The sequence below is a fragment of the Labrus bergylta genome, chromosome 18 (genome assembly GCF_963930695.1).
Source record: "Labrus bergylta chromosome 18, fLabBer1.1, whole genome shotgun sequence".
Taxonomy (NCBI): domain Eukaryota; kingdom Metazoa; phylum Chordata; class Actinopteri; order Labriformes; family Labridae; genus Labrus; species Labrus bergylta.
The window spans coordinates 13,924,676-13,946,649 of record NC_089212.1 but is presented as its reverse complement, the minus strand read 5'-3'; the positions used below and the strand labels follow the sequence as shown (position 1 = coordinate 13,946,649).

At 40.2% G+C, this 21,974-nt stretch overlaps 1 protein-coding gene across 2 annotated transcripts; it reads left to right on the top strand.

The window, feature by feature from the left end:
* The first annotated feature begins 350 nt into the window (after window positions 1-350).
* Window positions 351-21,399, top strand: LOC136183259 (uncharacterized). Of its 2 annotated transcripts, none has more exons than XM_065966242.1 (18): window positions 351-450; window positions 738-848; window positions 947-1,036; window positions 1,322-1,465; window positions 1,550-1,708; window positions 1,800-1,881; window positions 1,988-2,177; window positions 2,322-2,465; window positions 2,924-3,114; window positions 3,214-3,349; window positions 3,440-3,503; window positions 3,588-3,720; window positions 3,818-3,989; window positions 4,074-4,410; window positions 4,745-4,842; window positions 18,243-18,516; window positions 19,251-19,354; window positions 20,819-21,399. In XM_065966242.1, the coding sequence occupies exons 2-18, from the start codon at window positions 758-760 to the stop codon at window positions 20,927-20,929; spliced, it is 2,520 nt and encodes an 839-aa protein (XP_065822314.1). In that variant the 5' UTR covers window positions 351-450; window positions 738-757; the 3' UTR covers window positions 20,930-21,399. The 2 variants fall into 2 exon arrangements, with proteins under 2 accessions (XP_065822314.1, XP_065822312.1); XM_065966240.1 differs by having other exon boundaries at window positions 18,195-18,516.
* Window positions 21,400-21,974: the final 575 nt, after the last annotated feature.

Here is a 21,974-nt window from a genome sequence, read left to right as displayed (position 1 = left end):
TTTAGTCATCGACCAATTGTTGCAGTTCTGTTTCCAAAGCGTGTGGCCAATACTGTTGTAAAAAAACGTGTGACATCACTGGCAGGGTGCAGCCAAACGAACCATATAGAGTTTGGTAGTTTTAATAAACTTCATATTAAGACGGTCATTATCAACTGCTGCTATTCTGTCACCCCTGCTGACCTCACCTGGTTTGTTTCCAATTAAATCAATTTAACACATGTACACACTCACAAACTCACTGCAAGTCAGCCAATGAGATGTTAACTGAGAGGGAGATTAGAGGATTAACATGTACCAAAGTAGCTTGTGTAAGAAGAGCGCGTTACTGTAGCCACCAGGCCAGTCGGCTAATCCACAGGGCAGGACACCGACCCACATGGTGCACAGGGCTGCTAGGACCAAGAGTGAGGTTAATGTAGCTGCAGGACAAATAAACCACGTCTTCAAGTAAGTGTTGAAAAAAAAAACAAGAATATGCTATATGAAGGCTCCTTAAGAAATGACACACATGCTTGGACGTCTTCTTAATCGTTCTAAGTGTGGAAATGTGTCAAAAGAGAGAATTTCCTTTCTTATGTGATCAAGTTATGTGACCTCTTATTGAGACACCCTGAATACCTCTCATAGGCTAGGGTTACCATTGATGTTTTTATAAATCAGCATTTCTGTTTCTAAAGTTAGCCATAGGTGTCGGGATCTATTTCATGAATGGTCCCTTGATTCCATGTAAACAGAGGTTCAGGCTGAGGGCACCATGCTGGATGCAGAGAGCCAGTGGTCAGAGGCGTTTTCCAGCAACAACATCAGAGCCATCATCCGCTGGCTCAGGAAACTTACAGCTGAAGGTAAATCAGGATCATTAAACTGCAATAAAACAGTAATCCTGTCCCCTCCTTCATGAATTCTTTGTTTTATTCACATGTCTCTCTCTAATCACACCCAGGAGAAGCTGACACAGAGGAAACCCTGCAGGCTTTCAGCTGCTGGGTGCAGAGGACGTCTGAGTTTGTCAAAAAGGAGTTATTAACCCTTTGTAAGAACTTGTTAACCTTCACCTTCCTTTCACAAATTATATTTGTTGATTTTTTTCCAACATGGACATCAATCAATTTGGTCTACATTCTTTTGTAAAGTCTTACATAATTACACATTTGGGTTTACCAAACCCACACACTTTTTTTTATATTACTCTCCTTGTGTGTGTGTGTTATACTTTTTAAATTTTGGTTGAAATAAAAAAACTGAACTCAATTGAACTGATAGTAATATTTTAAATGTTCACACTCATGATCTTTGTATCTCTTGTGTCATCTCCCAGGTTTCAGCCGTTGTCATGGCCTGTGGATGTTTCTGGACCGCAGCTCTTTCTCCAGAGTTCACATGCTGCTGCAAAAACTGAGGAACCTGCTCACACTCGCCCAGTGGGCAAGACGGCAGCTCAGCTCTGCACACCTCTGGCATGGTGCACACAATTGTTGTCCTGACCTTTCTGATATTTTAACACAATTTATTAGAATGTAAATGTTTATGATTTTTTTTTTTTTAGGTGTTGGGGTCCCATGTGTAGTCTGCAGGGACACATTCAGCTCCTCAGATGTTAAACAGGGCTGCTGGAACAGAGAGCACAGGGCTCTAAAGCAACACATCTGGCTGGGACGGCTGGTTCAGTGGTGGGGCATCATGGGGCTTCTGCCAAAGTACCCTGGTACATTTTGATCACACAAACATTACATTATATTGCCATGATAAACTGTTATGACACCTCTAAAAGTTCCTCTGTTCTCTGCTGCTGTCAGAGGCTCATGAGGTGAAACGAATCACCCAGATGTGGAGGGAAATGGATCAAAGCCATCGGAAAGCCTGTCTAGAGACACCTGGGTAACTTGGAAAATTTGATTTAATGAAGAAATTCTGAGGTACTTGTGTTTATTTTTCTTCTTAATTTTCCTTCTCTTTGCTCTTCTGTATTCTTAAATTTGTCCAGCTTCAAGGCGGGACAAACGGAAAGATTTGTGTCCTTGATTCAGGGGATGGTGACTCAGCTGGACAGACAACATGGCTGCATGTGGATAACTGAAGATTGCACAGAGCAGTACTATCCTCCTCCTAACCTGCAGGCCCTGCTTAAGCTTGTGATGGTGCCTCAAATTGACAACCTGTCCGTCCAAGCTCTTGTATCCATTCAAACAGAAAATGTAGAGCATGCTACACATCTGTTTGTATTATATCGTGCTCTGTCTTTAAGAAAAATACTGTACATATAAATATATCATCATTCAGGTTATGTATTTGTAGTTCTTAACCTTTGTGTGTCACAGCTCATGTATTTTGTCCTGGACATTGCCAAATTCCTGCAGTGCAAAGACGACCTCCTCCAGTCGTTCTGCAAAGCTTTCACTATTCCCTCCAGTTTTTCCCAACAGATCCAAGCTTTCTGGATGCTAGATCACGGACACATCAAGGTACCCACCAGGAAGCTAAATGGATTTTTTTTAAACGAGTGACTGATTCACATTTTGATTGAAGTCATTGAAAAGAACTTGAGTGCAGTTCCAGAGCCAGTTAACCATCTTGTTGATTACATTAGCGTCCTTGTTTCAGCAGCCATAATGGTCTGCAGGTGACAGTAATGGGCCCGCTTGAGAAGCACATATGATTAATGTGCTACGACTACATTCTGTCCACATTTAAGAAGCTATTTCAGTGTAGCTCGACTACAGTATGATGAAGGACATACTGTCATGGATGATGGGAATTATTTAATCATATAGGTAATTTCATTATATTGACAGTAAAGAGAGTTTCACCAAATGTTTTAGCCTTTGATTTGAAGAGAAAATAATCTCTAGTGTTATACAAAAACTATTTATATTCATATTTTATATATGTATCACATAACAAAATGGTGCTTTTTGGTCAGGCCGCCATGGAGCTGTTACTGAGTCCCAAAGCTGCTGTCCCTGGGTTCCTGTGGCAGCATCGATGCATCATCCGCTCTCTGCTAACTAGGAAGCAGCCTCAGTTAGCATTAAGGTACCTTCACTGGGCCAAACCACCAATACAGAGTGTGGAGGATGCTAAGCTCTGCGCAAGGGTGCTACTTCAAAACAGGTACCTTCTGGCACACTAAAGGGTTAATAATTACATTTCATTAGATAATGACAGACATCAATTTTTTAATCATATTTGGGTCATTGTGTCTCTGTCCAGCTGTGTGTCTGACGCCTGGACTCTGCTGAAGAGAGGCCACACAGAGAGCGACAACATGGTGCTGTACTTTCTCCAGGCTTGTAATGGATTTGGTCTGTGTGCAGAGGCTTTGAAGTACATTCCTGCAGGATACGATGTGAGTACATCTGTTGTAATACAGCAAAACACATGTACTTAAAATATTCAGCCTCAAAATAACATAATTTTCCCTGAATATGTTTATCAGGGTGAAGGAGACAGAGTTGAAGAGACTGAGATTACAGGGTCACAGATGCCACTCAAAGGGAAACGTAAAACAGATTGAATTAAATAAATATGAGATAGAATTATGAAAGATTAACATGTCTGTAATTTAATTGAGGTTAACTTTACAGAAGAAGGGCTTCCCTGCCCGTTGTCTGCCAAACTGTATCAGGCTCAGAGTGTCAACACAGTGTCCTCAGAGGAACTGATCCAACTTCTCAGAGAGGCTGCGATGGAAATGAGAAGGCCACATCCAGGGATGAGGTACTGAGGAAATAGGACAAGAGTAAGATTTTATTGAGATGTCTGCAGGGCCCAAGGTGACTCATGTGTTATCCTCCATGTTCCTGTTTTTTTATAGTGAGTGGCTGTGGCCTGAACACACAGAAGAAAAATCTAACAACAGAGAGCTATTTCTCTCAACCCAGGCTGTCCATCGTCTCACCCCTAGCCCATCCCCCATGGCTGTACTAGAAGAAACAGACCAAGCGGCACATCCAGATGAGCCAGAAGAGAAACTGCCTCTTCATAATGTAATTTTCACTCTCATGGCTAAAGTCTAGCTGACTTGAATTGTATTTGAAATGATTCCCCTTATCTGTATCCCTCTCTCTCAGCAGCAGCCTGATGAGTCACATGTTCACATTTCCTCCTCTCTGGATCTGGACTCAGAGTCTCTCTCATCCTTCACCTCGGCCTCCTCCCTGCCTCTGCTGAGTTGGGGTGCTCCTTATGTGTTTAAAAGCACTTTGACCATGCAGAGGATCTCCTCTCTCCTCGCTGATGGAGAGAACCAAAGTGGGGACGAGGAAGATGTTGAGAGAGACAGTAGAACCCCTTCATCTGCTGAGGCCTTGCCAAGCTGCTCAGAGATGATGGTGACACTAGATGGCGCCACACACCCTGTTTTACTCAGCAGCTTGGACAAAGACGGTCTTTTAATTTCTGCTGAAGGTGAGGTTTGTCTTAGAATATGATTTGCACAGCATTTGTATTAGCAGGCAGAAAATTAACTTCAACCCTGAACTAGAAGTGGATGAAGATGTTGATGAGATTGGTGTCTCACAGTTTCTGGATCTTCATTGATTTAAACTCTTCCTGTTAAGGGGAAGAGTGAAAAACCAGAAAAATAAATGTAAGATGCCCCCCCCCCTATACTCTATAGCAATAGAAATAGCAAATCAGTGCATAATCTGTGAGACCTAGGTGGAGATTAACAGTCTCTCCTCACCTGTTGAAGATGCAAGGGATTTTTGCATGTCTGAAAAAATTATTTCTGGTCCCCCAGATGTCCCTGATCTGTTGGCCTCTGCTGTTGCACTTAAGGAAAAGGACCAATCAGACTGCATCTCTTCTGACCGCTCACTGAATAAGGATGTCAATGAGGTACAAAAAAATCTATTTGAATTTAACAGAACAAGTCAGAGCTTGAACTTATTGTGTCCCTTTAATCATGTATCTAATAATTGATTATGAAAAAATAATTAAAAAAAATCCTAACAAAAGGTTTCTTTCATTAAGAGATGTTGCCTATTAACCTAGTAACACAGTCATGCGATGCAGTCATCAGTTTATTTGTCAGTTCAATGTTTTTTCTTTTACAGATCATTATTTTATTAGTTTCAAGCATTTTAGTTTTTAGTTTTTAGAGTTAAAAAGATGATGTCCCTTAAAACAACAACCTGTTTGTCTTCTATGATTAAAAGGGGAGTTATTGACACATTTAAATGTTAGCTTTAGAGGTCTGCAAGAGCAAATGTTTATATTAACTTTGGGGGGGGGGGTCATATTCTCCCATGCAGCCATGTCTCCGTGAAGCAAAGTAAACTGCACTCCCTGTAGACACTCTGGCTGTTTACTAAAGCTGTAAAGTCATCCGCTTTGTTGGCGAGTGACCTGACATTCCCCATGATGACCGACGTTAGAAAGGGTTTAGATTTCCTGTCTCTCTCGATCCGCTCCCTGACTTTAGCGCTGGCTTTCTTCCCCCGGCGGACACCTCTCCATAACTCCTCAGGGATGCGTGTAGGAGGAACACCGGCTCCATGCCTGAAGCCCAGTAGTAGTTAAAAAAATGCTTTGTCTGTTAACATTACAAAAGAGCAGGTAAAAACACCTTACTCATTGTTATGTTACAAAAAGCAGGTAAAAGACCTTATTCGGTTGAGTTGTGACTGTTTCCGCAGAGCATTCAAACAGCGGCGCTCCCGACGCTCTGCGCTCTGATTGGCTGGATACCCTTCGAATAGGATTTTATAGGGTGTGTGTTTTGGTTCCCAGTGAAGCCTCGCTGGGCGGGGCGGTCTCTTCTCACAACAGTTTCTGTCAATCGGGTTTGCTCTAAACGTAAACCAAACGCACCGTTAAAATGGAAAACGCACACAGAACTACAACTGTACTACAAACATAACAACAGCAAGCTGATAGTTTGAACCATAGACTGTTAAAAAAATAACGTTGTCGGGATTTTTTATTGCCCCATTTTGGCTCATAAGAACTCTAGAAAAACAGGAATAGAATAGTAGTCCTGTAGGCCTTAAAGGTTTTTTTTTTTAAGTATGGGGCCAATGTTCATGGACTCTTAGACCAATAAATAAACAGTTGCAATGTGTTGCAATCATAGTCTTTACATTTTAAGGTGGAATATTTTACAAATGTGTTGTTACTCAGTTAATAAAAATAACACTGTTTATTGATCTTTTAATCATTTGTTATAAATAGCTTTTTTTTTGTTTTAAAATGCCATGAAGAGTGACCTCATCTGAAAAAATGTTTTGTTGCATGTAAGAGCTGCACTGTTTACAGGCATATCAGTTTTTTAGTTGATCCTTTTTATAAAAAGCTTATTGTTTTCCTTCAAGACAAGGATATAACCTGAAGGGCCGAAACAATAAAACACAATAGTCTCATTTATTTCTTATAGGTTACTGTTTACTTCTCTGTTCAACCACTAAGTGGAGACATGTTTAATCTTCATTCATGGTTCAGCAAACTATTGTTCACAGAGGTGCTGACATAAAAGTATGTGATGTTGACATTGACCCAGTAGTCAGTTTTACCCTCAGACTTATGTCCAAGACGTATGGAGGAATGGTGGAAGATATTGTGCTGATTATTATTATTATGCCTTTGGTATGATATAATAAACTATCAAAGTAAAAGCCCTAAAGCAGTAGAATCAAGCAGCTGTTAAATAACTTAACAGACCTAAAGGCCCCTTTACATTTTTTAAATGGATTTCTACATCTGTTTTGGTGTAAAAAGCTTCTAGAGAAAAGTACATAATAATGTTTAAACTCTCTTTAGGGTCAGAAAACTCCTAACGTCATTAAAGTGTCACACAACAATTCAACACAACAACAACAATTTGTGATTTAGGATAATGTTTTTCCTCTATCACTTGTGACTCCTGATCTCCAACACTCCAACACTCATAACCACATCACACAGCTGGCTTTTTCACCAGAGAGCCAGTACAATAGCAGACCTGCAGCCAACTGAACGGAAACAAAGTCAAAAGAATAGCTAATTAGAAAAACAATGAAAATCGTCTTCTCCATCACAACCATTTCCTATGTTTCTCTGAGTACACTCACACAACTCATGTCAACTCAACCATTACCTCAAAGAAGAAGGGATACACATATTACACAAAGCAGCATGAATTCAGTATTCACCTTTTTATTTAGAGTTAATCCTATCTTTACTGTTATCAGCTCATCTGCTGCATGTCAGGGAAGATAAGCAATCTTTGGTTATTTGGAGAATTTTGGGTTCAACACAGAGCTAGGATATATTTTAGAATATGATACAAGCAGCGAACAATGTACAGAGAAAAACAAGGCTTCATTGATTGTTTGTTCTACAAACTAACCACAATAATTAGGAGCTTTCACATTTACCACTTGGTGCAATGGTTGGACTGAAAGCAACTTTGAGTTTGAACTGAGAGCTATAAAATTCCCTGCTGTAGACTGAACAGGTTCAGTCATTTATCCTATAGTTTAGAACTTTTAAATAGTGGCAAATAAGAAAGATAGGCTATAGAATATAATCTTTCTTTGTGTGTTTGCACTGGTATTTTAAGAACCTGGTGTTATTTATATGCTTAATTTATTTCTGGAAATGACTAAATATTGTTCATCATTTTATGTTTTAAGTCAATGATGTTGATTGTTATCTTTTTTATGGCTGCAGTACAGGCCTAGAGCCCTTGAACAACTGCTCTAAAATACCAAAGTATAGGAAAAAAAACATGTTTATTCAGTGTAGAGTTCCAAATAAAATCTGAGACTAAATCTGAAGCTTTTCCTCATACGAAAGATGAACATTTACGCGTATTACGCAGAATCTTTATCGCATTGTAGTCTATTTGTTTCACACACATACTGTAATATGACTGAGAATTGTATTTAGTTAAAGATTAGGCAATTTTGAAGAATATCTATTTAAGACCGACTGAGCTGCTCGTGCAGAGTTAAACTTCATGTAATCTGGTTAACTCTATCAGACAAAACATCCATACTCTATTGACACATCAATTTGGTTCAAATGATTTGAAGATTACGCATTTCACTTATATGCCTACATTTGTTAACACCTTACAGTTGAAAGAAATATCAGTAATATTATTATTATTATTATTATTTATTTATTTATTTATTTATTTATTTATTTTCAATTCAGATTAAAATGGTTGGGGAACCAGAGCACCTGGAGAAAACCCAATGGGGGATGATGGAAAGTCAAAACCGGAAATAAACCCTGACCTTTGCTGTGAAGCCACAGTGTCACCAGTGAGCAGCTGAGTTCAGTGGTAACGTTGTGGATCTTTCTCCTAGCCATCATTTTGAGTTGGTTTCGACTGCATTCAATTTACATGTGGCGTTTACCGCCACACCTAAATGGAAGGCATCGACTGTCAAAATAACGATGAGAAATTTCACAGCAAGGAGCAAGGTTTGGATTCCTGATTTGGTGGTCAGGGGACTGTGGGGTTGAAAAAGGAGGATCATTTTAGTCCTCAGCACTCATGCACATGGTGAAAGGTTTCATGATAGCTGTTCCTATTGCTGCAAAAACCCTGTACACTGCATTCTGCTTTGGGGCAGCATTTAGGGCTTCCAGATGGATTTTCAGATATTTCAGGACAGCATCGTCAAAAGCTGTTTCGTCTGATAATGCTGCCTTCAGTGTCTCTTTTGGAGAGCCAAACTCTTTTTTTAGGTCTTTTAACACAGACTTGTTGAATTGCTTGTTATCCTTGATTTGGCTGATAGCGGAGAAGTCGATCTCGCCACATATTTTGTCAGACAGACGCTTGATGACAGTATCGATATTATCCATCTGAAGGGACGTTCTGGATTTCTTTGGGGCTTTGGACTGGAGCTTCATCATCAGAGCAGTGGTGAGGCTATTGGTCTTTCTTGTGCATTCAGGAGATGTTGTGACGGATTGCACTGAAAGGACTGCATTTGTCGACTTTTCAGAGCTTTTCGTATAACTGTTGGACGATGATAGACGACCCAAAGATATCTGTGAAGACTCCGAGGATATTTTTGATTTTGAAAACATCAAATTTTTGCGTTTGTTCAAAATGTAACTACTAATATGACGCTGGAAATGTGGATAATTAAGGCTCTGGAAAGAGTTCTCTGACGCAATGTTTCCAGAGGACAGCTGACTTGGTAGTTTGGTCTGCAAGTAGCTCTCTTCTTCCAGTTGATTCAGCTGTGCTGGGATCAGGTTTTTTATGTCTGTTAGGGTGTCGGACAATGTCTCGTTGTGTTTGGTATGAGCGGTTGGCTTCTTCTCCAACCGAATTGTCGGAGAACTGTTGGACGATGATAGATGACCCAAAGATATCTGTGAAGACTCCGAGGATATTGTTGATTCTGAAGACACCCGTTTTTTGCTTTTGGTCAAACTGTAACTATCAATATAACGCTGGAAATGTGGATAATTAAGGCTCTGGAAAGTGTTCTCTGACGCAATGTATCTAGAGGACAGCTGACTTGGTACTTCGGTCTGCAAGTAGCTCTCTTCTTCCGGTTTGTTCAGCAGTACTGGGATCAGGTTTTCTATGTCTGTTAGGGCGCCGGACAATGTCTGGTTGTGTTTGGTATTAGCGGTTGGCTCCTTCTCCAACCAGATTAGGACCTTCTGCAAGAATTTTCTCACTGAATCCTCTGTCATGGCATACAGGACTTCAGGAGAAGTTTGGAAATGATCGCCATCCTTCCGTTTCTTGGAAATGACGGAGTCAGAGAGACATTTTCCCAATTGGGGCAGGGGAAGCAGATATGTGTGGCTGGAAATCATGTGAGCATACATCTTGTCAGTCAGCTCCTTTGAAAATGTCTTGATCTCATTACTGGACATGATGTCTTCCAGTGTTTTGTTTGCCTGTGCTGCAGATATCCGTGGCGAGTTTATCTTTTCAAACAAGCTCTCAACCTCTTCTGTAACGTCCACCTGATCTCGCGGAGAAGAACGATTCTTTCTCACAGGGAACATTGCTGTGTTCTGGGCCCGAACGCGGACTTTAAGCTCAGTAATGCATTCTGGAATAAATCCTGGTAACATGTCACTAGGTTTACAATTCCTCAGGCAATTGGCAGCCCTTTTGGCAGACTCTGCAATCTTTTTAAGACTAACCACAAATTTTCCTTCCTGTTTCTTACATGAGTTCTGAAGTTCTCCCATCATTTGTTCCACCAGGTTTGAGACAACTTTTTGGAATTTTACTTTGCTAACTTCTTCATTCTTATTACTGGTGTCTTCTGTAGGTGTGGCCGTTGGAGAAAAGAAGGTTCTCACTGTGTCGTGTATTGATCCCATATTCACACAACTGTGATCCTGCAAATCACACATTATTTGATCGACAATATCAGACGCTGCAAAATGAGCATCAAGTGAGGGGTCAGGAGGTGATTTACCATTTTCAACCACTTCAGTGTCTGATGTCTGATCTGACCATTTTTGCAGGATCTCACCCACAGATTGGATCGCTGAGGCTACAGAGATCTTTGATTTTATGCTCTGAGATGATTCACATCTCTCATGTTCCTCGCTTGCCAAAGAATATACTTTTGATTCACAGCATCTGTTGATGAAAATCTCAGCGCTTTTTGACCCCATACGTGTTCCAAGGAGCTTCAGCCTACTTGTGAACTTCTTTAGACAGTCATTTGCATGAATCAACATGCGTTTAAGAGATGACATGTTGGACATGGAGCAGTTGACATAAACGGCAGGATCATCTGGCCAAACTGGGCTGTTGGCAGCCACAGACAGAAAAGATTTGACCTTCTGTGAAACTTCACTCTCAACCAGTTCGGTCAGTTTTTCTGCACTCTCACACTTGTTGCATGGGACCTTAAGAGCACCAGCGAAGCTGTCTGAGAGGGAGTCTCCTAAGCATGCTTTGACATTGAAGTCAAGAGCTGACTTATCCCCATACTTGGGCTCGACGATCAGGCGATCCTGAAACTTTGGTATGACAAGCCGCAGGACATCGGCAGACAGTGTCTGTACAATTTCAATTAACATGTCAATCAGTGTATCTTCTGTGGATGAATCCCAAATCCCTGCAGCGAACATGCTCCATTGTGCTGCTGTAATTTTCTTAAAATATTTGTCAACCAGGGGCTGAAGAGATTCTGATGTGATCAGGACGGTGTTTTCCATCTTGATAGTAGATTGGTTGATTTTGCACAAATTCTTCACAAGGATTCTTGGATATCAAACTTTCTGTTGCTTGCTGCTGTGTAGATCCTCACTGCTGCTTCAGACTGCTTTTGAATTCACCAGTCAATCTGAAAGGTAATTTCAATTTCTGTGACGTCATGTGGAATGTTAAAATCAAAGGAATTGAAACCTTTGAAAGTAAACATTCCATCACCCAATCGCAAGCACGCACGCACGCACGTACGCACGAACGAACACAGATGACGTCGCTATAATAAACAACTCTAAATTCGCGCATGCGCACATGCACATCCCCGGTGAAGCCTCGCTGGGCGGGGCGGTCTCTTCTCACAACAGTTTCTGTCAATCGGGTTTGCTCTAAACGTAAACCAAACGCACCGTTAAAATGGAAAACGCTCACAGAACTACAACTGTACTACAAACATAACAACAGCAAGCTGATAGTTTGAACCATAGACTGTTAAAAAAATAACGTTGTCGGGATTTTTTATTGCCCCATTTTGGCTCATAAGAACTCTAGAAAAACAGGAATAGAATAGTAGTCCTGTAGGCCTTAAAGGTTTTTTTTTTTAAGTATGGGGCCAATGTTCATGGACTCTTAGACCAATAAATAAACAGTTGCAATGTGTTGCAATCATAGTCTTTACATTTTAAGGTGGAATATTTTACAAATGTGTTGTTACTCAGTTAATAAAAATAACACTGTTTATTGATCTTTTAATCATTTGTTATAAATAGCTTTTTTTTTGTTTTAAAATGCCATGAAGAGTGACCTCATCTGAAAAAATGTTTTGTTGCATGTAAGAGCTGCACTGTTTATAGGCATATCAGTTTTTTTAGTTGATCCTTTTTATAAAAAGTTTATTGTTTTCCTTCAAGACAAGGATATAACCTGAAGGGCCAAAACAATAAAACACAATAGTCTCATTTATTTCTTATAGGTTACTGTTTACTTCTCTGTTCAACCACTAAGTGGAGACATGTTTAATCTTCATTCATGGTTCAGCAAACTATTGTTCACAGAGGTGCTGACATAAAAGTATGTGATGTTGACATTGACCCAGTAGTCAGTTTTACCCTCAGACTTATGTCCAAGACGTATGGAGGAATGGTGGAAGATATTGTGCTGATTATTATTATTATGCCTTTGGTATGATATAATAAACTATCAAAGTAAAAGCCCTAAAGCAGTAGAATCAAGTAGCTGTTAAATAACTTAACAGACCTAAAGGCCCCTTTACATTTTTTAAATGGATTTCTACATCTGTTTTGGTGTAAAAAGCTTCTAGAGAAAAGTACATAATAATGTTTAAACTCTCTTTAGGGTCAGAAAACTCCTAACGTCATTAAAGTGTCACACAACAATTCAACACAACAACAACAATTTGTGATTTAGGATAATGTTTTTCCTCTATCACTTGTGACTCCTGATCTCCAACACTCCAACACTCATAACCACATCACACAGCTGGCTTTTTCACCAGAGAGCCAGTACAATAGCAGACCTGCAGCCAACTGAATGGAAACAAAGTCAAAAGAATAGCTAATTAGAAAAACAATGAAAATCGTCTTCTCCATCACAACCATTTCCTATGTTTCTCTGAGTACACTCACACAACTCATGTCAACTCAACCATTACCTCAAAGAAGAAGGGATACACATATTACACAAAGCAGCATGAATTCAGTATTCACCTTTTTATTTAGAGTTAATCCTATCTTTACTGTTATCAGCTCATCTGCTGCATGTCAGGGAAGATAAGCAATCTTTGGTTATTTGGAGAATTTTGGGTTCAACACAGAGCTAGGATATATTTTAGAATATGATACAAGCAGCGAACAATGTACAAAGAAAAACGAGGCTTCATTGATTGTTTGTTCTACAAACTAACCACGATAATTAGGAGCTTTCACATTTACCATTTGGTGCATTGGTTGGACTGAAAGCAACTTTGAGTTTGAACTGAGAGCTATAAAATTCCCTGCTGTAGACTGAACAGGTTCAGTCATTTATCCTATAGTTTAGAACTTTTAAATAGTGGCAAATAAGAAAGATAGGCTATAGAATATAATCTTTCTTTGTGTGTTTGCACTGGTATTTTAAGAACCTGGTGTTATTTATATGCTTAATTTATTTCTGGAAATGACTAAATATTGTTCATCATTTTATGTTTTAAGTCAATGATGTTGATTGTTATCTTTTTTATGGCTGCAGTACAGGCCTAGAGCCCTTGAACAACTGCTCTAAAATACCAAAGTATAGGAAAAAAAACATGTTTATTCAGTGTAGAGTTCCAAATAAAATCTGAGACTAAATCTGAAGCTTTTCCTCATACGAAAGATGAACATTTACGCGTATTACGCAGAATCTTTATCGCATTGTAGTCTATTTGTTTCACACACATACTGTAATATGACTGAGAATTGTATTTAGTTAAAGATTAGGCAATTTTGAAGAATATCTATTTAAGACCGACTGAGCTGCTCGTGCAGAGTTAAACTTCATGTAATCTGGTTAACTCTATCAGACAAAACATCCATACTCTATTGACACATCAATTTGGTTCAAATGATTTGAAGATTACGCATTTCACTTATATGCCTACATTTGTTAACACCTTACAGTTGAAAGAAATATCAGTAATATTATTATTATTATTATTATTTATTTATTTATTTATTTATTTTCAATTCAGATTAAAATGGTTGGGGAACCAGAGCACCTGGAGAAAACCCAATGGGGGATGATGGAAAGTCAAAACCGGAAATAAACCCTGACCTTTGCTGTGAAGCCACAGTGTCACCAGTGAGCAGCTGAGTTCAGTGGTAACGTTGTGGATCTTTCTCCTAGCCATCATTTTGAGTTGGTTTCGACTTCATTCAATTTACATGTGGCGTTTACCGCCACACCTAAATGGAAGGCATTGACTGTCAAAATAACGATGAGAAATTACACAGCAAGGAGCAAGGTTTGGATTCCTGATTTTGGTCAGGGGACTGTGGGGTTGAAAAAGGAGGATCATTTTAGTCCTCAGCACTCATGCACATGGTGAAAGGTTTCATGATAGCTGTTCCTATTGCTGCAAAAACCCTGTACACTGCATTCTGCTTTGGGGCAGCATTTAGGGCTTCCAGATGGATTTTCAGATATTTCAGGACAGCATCGTCAAAAGCTGTTTCGTCTGATAATGCTGCCTTCAGTGTCTCTTTTGGAGAGCCAAACTCTTTTTTTAGGTCTTTTAACACAGACTTGTTGAATTGCTTGTTATCCTTGATTTGGCTGATAGCGGAGAAGTCGATCTCGCCACATATTTTGTCAGACAGACGCTTGATGACAGTATCGATATTATCCATCTGAAGGGACGTTCTGGATTTCTTTGGGGCTTTGGACTGGAGCTTCAGCATCAGAGCAGTGGTGAGGCTATTGGTCTTTCTTGTGCATTCAGGAGATGTTGTGACAGATAGCACTGAAAGGACTGCATTTGTCGACTTTTCAGAGCTTGTCGTATAACTGTTGGACGATGATAGACGACCCAAAGATATCTGTGAAGACTCCGAGGATATTTTTGATTCTGAAAACATCAAATTTTTGCGTTTGTTCAAAATTGAACTACCAATATGACACTGGAAATGTGGATAATTAAGGCTCTGGAAAGAGTTCTCTGACGCAATGTCTCCAGAGGACGGCTGACTTGGTACTTTGGTCTGCAAGTAGCTCTCTTCCATATGATTCAGCTGTGCTGAGATCAGTTTTTTTATGTCTGTTAGGGTGTCGGGCAATGTCTCGTTGTGTTTGGTATTAGCGGTTGGCTTCTTCTCCAACTGAATTGTCGGATAACTGTTGGACGATGATAGATGACCCAAAGATATCTGTGAAGACTCCGAGGATATTGTTGATTCTGAAGACACCCGTTTTTTGCTTTTGGTCAAACTGTAACTATCAATATAACGCTGGAAATGTGGATAATTAAGGCTCTGGAAAGCGTTCTCTGACGCAATGTATCTAGAGGACAGCTGACTTGGTACTTCGGTCTGCAAGTAGCTCTCTTCTTCCGGTTTGTTCAGCAGTACTGGGATCAGGTTTTCTATGTCTGTTAGGGCGCCAGACAATGTCTGGTTGTGTTTGGTATTAGCGGTTGGCTCCTTCTCCAACCAGATTAGGACCTTCTGCAAGAATTTTCTCACTGAATCCTCTGTCATGGCATACAGGACTTCAGGAGAAGTTTGGAAATGATCGCCATCCTTCCGTTTCTTGGAAATGACGGAGTCAGAGAGACATTTTCCCAATTGGGGCAGGGGAAGCAGATATGTGTGGCTGGAAATCATGTGAGCATACATCTTGTCAGTCAGCTCCTTTGAAAATGTCTTGATCTCATTACTGGACATGATGTCTTCCAGTGTTTTGTTTGCCTGTGCTGCAGATATCCGTGGCGAGTTTATCTTTTCAAACAAGCTCTCAACCTCTTCTGTAACGTCCACCTGATCTCGCGGAGAAGAACGATTCTTTCTCACAGGGAACATTGCTGTGTTCTGGGCCCGAACGCGGACTTTAAGCTCAGTAATGCATTCTGGAATAAATCCTGGTAACATGTCACTAGGTTTACAATTCCTCAGGCAATTGGCAGCCCTTTTGGCAGACTCTGCAATCTTTTTAAGACTAACCACAAATGTTCCTTCCTGTTTCTTACATGAGTTCTGAAGTTCTCCCATCATTTGTTCCACCAGGTTTGAGACAACTTTTTGGAATTTTACTTTGCTAACTTCTTCATTCTTATTACTGGTGTCTTCTGTAGGTGTGGCCGTTGGAGAAAAGAAGGTTCTCACTGTGTCGTGTATTGATCCCATATTCACACAACTGTGATCCTGCAAATCACACATTATTTGATCGACAATATCAGACGCTGCAAAATGAGCATCAAGTGAGGGGTCAGGAGGTGATTTAGCATTTTCAACCACTTCAGTGTCTGATGTCTGATCTGACCATTTTTGCAGGATCTCACCCACAGATTGGATCGCTGAGGCTACAGAGATCTTTGATTTTATGCTCTGAGATGATTCACATCTCTCATGTTCCTCGCTTGCCAAAGAATATACTTTTGATTCACAGCATCTGTTGATGAAAATCTCAGCGCTTTTTGACCCCATACGTGTTCCAAGGAGCTTCAGCCTACTTGTGAACTTCTTTAGACAGTCAGTTGCATGAATCAACATGCGTTTAAGAGATGACATGTTGGACATGGAGCAGTTGACATAAACGGCAGGATCATCTGGCCAAACTGGGCTGTTGGCAGCCACAGACAGAAAAGATTTTACCTTCTGTGAAACTTCACTCTCAACCAGTTCGGTCAGTTTTTCTGCACTCTCACACTTGTTGCATGGGACCTTAAGAGCACCAGCGAAGCTGTCTGAGAGGGAGTCTCCTAAGCATGCTTTGACATTGAAGTCCTCAAGAGCTGACTTATCCCCATACTTGGGCTCGACGATCAGGCGATCCTGAAACTTTGGTATGACAAGCCGCAGGACATCGGCAGACAGTGTCTGTACAATTTCAATTAACATGTCAATCAGTGTATCTTCTGTGGCTGAATCCCAAATCCCTGCAGCTAACATGCTCCATTGTGCTGCTGTAATTTTCTTAAAATATTTGTCAACCAGGGGCTGAAGAGATTCTGATGTGATCAGGACGGTGTTTTCCATCTTGATAGTAGATTGGTTGATTTTGCACAAATTCTTCACAAGGATTCTTGGATATCAAACTTTCTGTTGCTTGCTGCTGTGTAGATCCTCACTGCTGCTTCAGACTGCTTTTGAATTCACCAGTCAATCTGAAAGGTAATTTCAATTTCTGTGACGTCATGTGGAATGTTAAAATCAAAGGAATTGAAACCTTTGAAAGTAAACATTCCATCACCCAATCGCAAGCACGCACGCACGCACGTACGTACGCACGAACGAACACAGATGACGTCGCTATAATAAACGACTCTAAATTCGCGCATGCGCACATGCACACGTTTTGTTATACACGAGGGAATCTGATTATTTATTTTGTTGTGTTATGTTTTTGTCCAGAGATTATGCCTGGCCAGAGAGAATAATCAAACCCCACAAGACGTTTTGTTTGTTTGTTTTTTCGCTATAAAATTAGCTATCATCAGAATAATTGGAATGAATGTTTTTTTTATTCTAATTATTAGATTAAAGAGCTAGATAGCAATGCCCTCACGTAATGTAGTGCGCCGTTTACGATAACCCGCGGATGAAGGGAAGCAGGCGGTCGGAAGATACACTAGAAGAGTTGCAGACTTTTATAGGCCTACTGGTACTTCAGACCAGAGAAAAAAAACATAATTGTTTTATTTCTACGGTAGAAATATGACGGAAACGCTTTAAGTCTATTGTTCAACTATAGTACACATATTAGGCCTGTCCATGTCTTTGCAGAAAAGTTTAATGTTAGGAATAAGAAAACACGTCAGGATAGGCCTAAAATGTACTAATAATAGGCTATAGTTTACTTTTGTGCAAATAATCGAGACAGGGTCTGACGTAAATAAAAAAAGAATTTTAGAATTTTAATCTCTTTTTTAAACCATGTGCATTCCTTAATTATGAAGCTTTAAGCAACTATGTGCTTAAAGCTTCATATTCAGTCTTTACGGTCTTTTAACAGAAAATGTTTTGTCTATGCAGGTGTACCTGATAGCATTTTTCAAGGAAATTATTTGCCTCAGTCATCCTTCATCCCAGATGATATCTGATTGGAGTATGAAGAGGAAATCTTTTCAATGTCTTTTCTAAGTTTTTCAAAAAGGACTCGAAAAGACATCATTTAAACTCCACTTCATTGTCATTCATTCACATATAGGTATACAGCTGAACAAGATTATGTTACTCACAGACCAGGGGCCAAAGAGTAGTGCAAATAAACAAAAGACTTAGAAAAATAAAATGGAATGGTCCTGCTGTAGGTTGATTATCACAGTGTGTTTTTTTCATGTGTGATGTTTTTAACTGTGTGTGTTCAGAGAGAGAATGACCATGACCACGACTGTGCCATGTTTGAAACCACTCAGGACCTGCTGACTGACCTTCATCAGAGTCTGCTGCCAGAGGATCCCCATGTGAGGGGCTCAAGGGCCTCAGCAGTGATGAGTCTGCAGGATATCTCCCTTCAGGTCTCCTGGACCCCCGGCCCAACCTGTGACATACAAACCACCTCTGCTCCATCTGACACCACTAATGAAAGCTCTCCAGGAGCTTACTGTGATGACCGCTGTGTGGATCACAGTGATATGGGGAACTTGTTGAAACAGGAGCAGGAAAAAGGTGGAGCAGCAATTAAGTCAGGTATAGAATTCTACAATTTGCTTTATATTTTTGAGAAAAACAATCGAGTGCTGTGTAATTCTGCAAACATAAGGTGTACAGCAATCATTCTGGATAATAAAGTACATGCCACAAATTGCATTATTTACATTACAGTCCCTAAAACATTGCAAGAGGTGTTCAGCAACATGCTAATTGAAAACTCCACTTGTTTCAACGCTATTATTATTCTAAAGCTAAATAATTTGTGTGTTTGTTTTCTGTCAGACATAAATTCATGTCTGAGGGGCTGCAGCTCACTGTGGGATTCAGCACACAGATTCATGTAGAGAAGGCAGGGGGTCGTGGCTGCTAGGCGGTATGAGGATGGGGGGGGGGAATTTGTGAGGAAGTGAGGTGTCAGAGATTGGTTCCCTTAACCTTGCAGCAGCAGTCAGTCACCCAGAAAACAACTCTCCCTCTCCCTCCCTCCCTCCCTCATCTGTGATTTCTACGGGGGGTGAACTGTCTACCACCACCTCCTTCCATCTGCTGTGCTGATGTAAGGCTGAGCCTCGGGGATACACGGCCTATTGCCCACCGCTGATGCCCCAACCTTGTCATTGTGATGAGGGTTAAAGTGATATAGCAGTGTAATGATGCAAACAATCAAAAGAACAGATTTTCTTCTCCATTTCATTTCAAATGTAAAGAAAAGAACATTTAAGAATTTCTGCACTTTGTCATTTAACATTTTGTTTTCTGTTCATTTACAGATAATAAGACTCCTCTTACACTGTGCCAACCATTCTCCCAAGGTCTGCTTAACTTTATGGACTTCACTGCAAAGCAAAGAGGAGAAAACAAAGAAGGCACACAGGTATTGTATTCTTCTACTCCATGCTGTATAACAACTGTGATGCATTATCATGAGCAGCCAGTCTGAGCTGTAGGGGTCACTGTTGTTCCAGTTAAGACATTTCTGACAGCATCTCTGATTTGGATGATCTCATTTCTGATCCCTGAGGATTTAGCTTCATCACAACCCAGCAGGTGCCCTCTTTACTACCCTTCATCCCTCTTTTCTCCTGTCCTCCAGCATAAACACTTCTGCTTTTAAGAAATCCGCCTACAATGATGTCATTCTCAAAATACAACAGGCCACATTTCAGAGGATATGAATCACTTTTAGGGAGAGACATGTGCGTGGAGTTGACTAACATATTTCCATTTTTGGTCAAGAACATACAAACAGATTGTGATGTAGTTCTTTTTATATTGCATAATTCTACATCGACCTGATCATGACACTGCTAAACGCTGCAGTAATGTTGTTCGGATATGACCAGATAATTGTTTTACTGAGGTTTCATTGGATAACTGTAACATTAGGATGCAGTCACCTAATTGTTATGTTCAGAATTGGGGACCATATGGAGCTTGGCAGGTGAAACATAATTAGGCCATGCTAATGTAGGATAATTAAACATTGACCCTGACTAGCCTCTACTGTACAAACAGAGAGAGAGAGAGAGAGTGTGTGTGTGTGTGTGTGTGTGTGTGTGTGTGTGTGTGTGTGTGTGTGTGTGTGTGTGTGTGTGTGTGTGTGTGTGTGTGTGTGTGTGTCTATCACGGCCCATCCATTTAGGTTGTTAGTGCAAGCCGAGGTTGTAGTAAATGCATTACCTTCATTAGCTCACAGGGAGGTTGTATTTGAAAGAAGTGCTGTTAGTGTTATCTGATTGTGTTCACTAATATCCAGGCCAGAAATGTCACTTAATGACAAAAATTACTAATGTGTGAAAAGTAATGGCATTTAATGCCTTAATCAAGCTGTCATCTATTTATTCTTAGAGTGGCTAAGATTTAAAAAATAATCCTGGTATTAGGCATATTTTAGTGTATACATTTTGATCCCGTCCCTTATGGCTTCACGCATGGCTGTTTATGATGTTTGTTGTGGCACAGTTGTAAATATAGATATTTGCTGTGGTGTAAACAATTTCATCGATCATACCCTAGAATCGCTCAAAGAGATCATGCATGCTCCAAAAGATATCCGTAATGAAATCTAATCAACTTTGCCTTCTTTATGAAAATGCCAATATTTGCATAGACAGAGGAAGGGAGTTTCCATGTTTGGTGATGTTACAGGGTTGAAACATGCAACATTCAAGCAGAGACAAATGGCCTCTATTAGGAGCATTTAATCAGGGCTCTGAGTCTCCTGCCCCCCCTGGGGAAAGATTAATGGGTACAGGATATTTCATCAGGACCTTCCACATCACTGACCAGGATATGAGGCTGTAATTGTTTCTGTTTGTGCCGTTGTTCTGTATTACAGGCAGACAAAGAAGAGCCCGCAGGTTGGAGCACTTCTCGGAGGGGTTCACACGGTGCCATAAGAAGTGGAAGGACGCGATTGAGGAATGGAAAACGAGTGAAGAGAGCATGAACATTGGGTGTCAGTAGAGTCTATGAGAAGACTTGAATTTGACATCTTTCTTTTGCTACATTTTGTTCCCAAATCTGGATCTACGATTAACTAAAAAGATCTTACTTACGACATACGACATATTGACTTTTTCTCCTCATCAATCGACTTGTCCGATCGCTGTGGCAGCAACAGTAGACTCTCCATCCAAGTCATGTTGTCCTGCCACACCCTTTTTCTTTAACTGTAACTCTACATGTCAGAAACACTCACTCAATAATGAATTTCTCAGGAATTATTGATCAACATGAATAATTAAAGACTTTTTTCTAATTAAAAATCCAGTAAAAATGTCTAACATATTGTTTATTTGAAATTATTCTGGTCAACATTACAGAGATGCATGTTGGACCATTTGCAGCATGACTGCACTACATTTAAAACCCAGTGGTGGTGTCCTTGAAAATGATTCTTCCTTTCGGGAAAAAAAAAAGGATGTTTGCTTTGTTGCCATTGCATCTCATGAAAAATGGATGACCTCCCAGTGCTTTCTGCTGCCCATCGCTTCCCATATTTGCACAGAGCCCAGGGATTGCATTTGGGTTAGCATCTTCCTCCCTCTCTCTCTTGGTCTCTCCCTTACTTCCTCTGTGTCTTGTTCTGGGGGTGAATAACTTAACACATATTTCTGCCTGACACACTTCTGCTCTGGGTCTCCCCTGGGTGCCCAGTTCAGGAGCCCACACATGCTGTATTATTTAAAAGTGTGGTTGGATTTGGGTGTGTGGAGGTGAATCCTGCAGGCTTTTTTGGAAACTATACAATTTCAAATCTGAAAGGTCTTTCCTTATGACCTCACAGGTGAGGCAGCACCTCTGATGTGCCTTGATATTACTATCAGAAAAAAATGAAGCTTTACATGCAATACTCACAGCAACAAACATATCTAAACTGCATTATGATTTAGGACAGGAAACTTTTATTTCCACAACTTATCAAACACCAAAGAATAAATAGCTGCCAGAAACCCAAGTAGCATTAAACATAAGTAACAATACCTAATGAC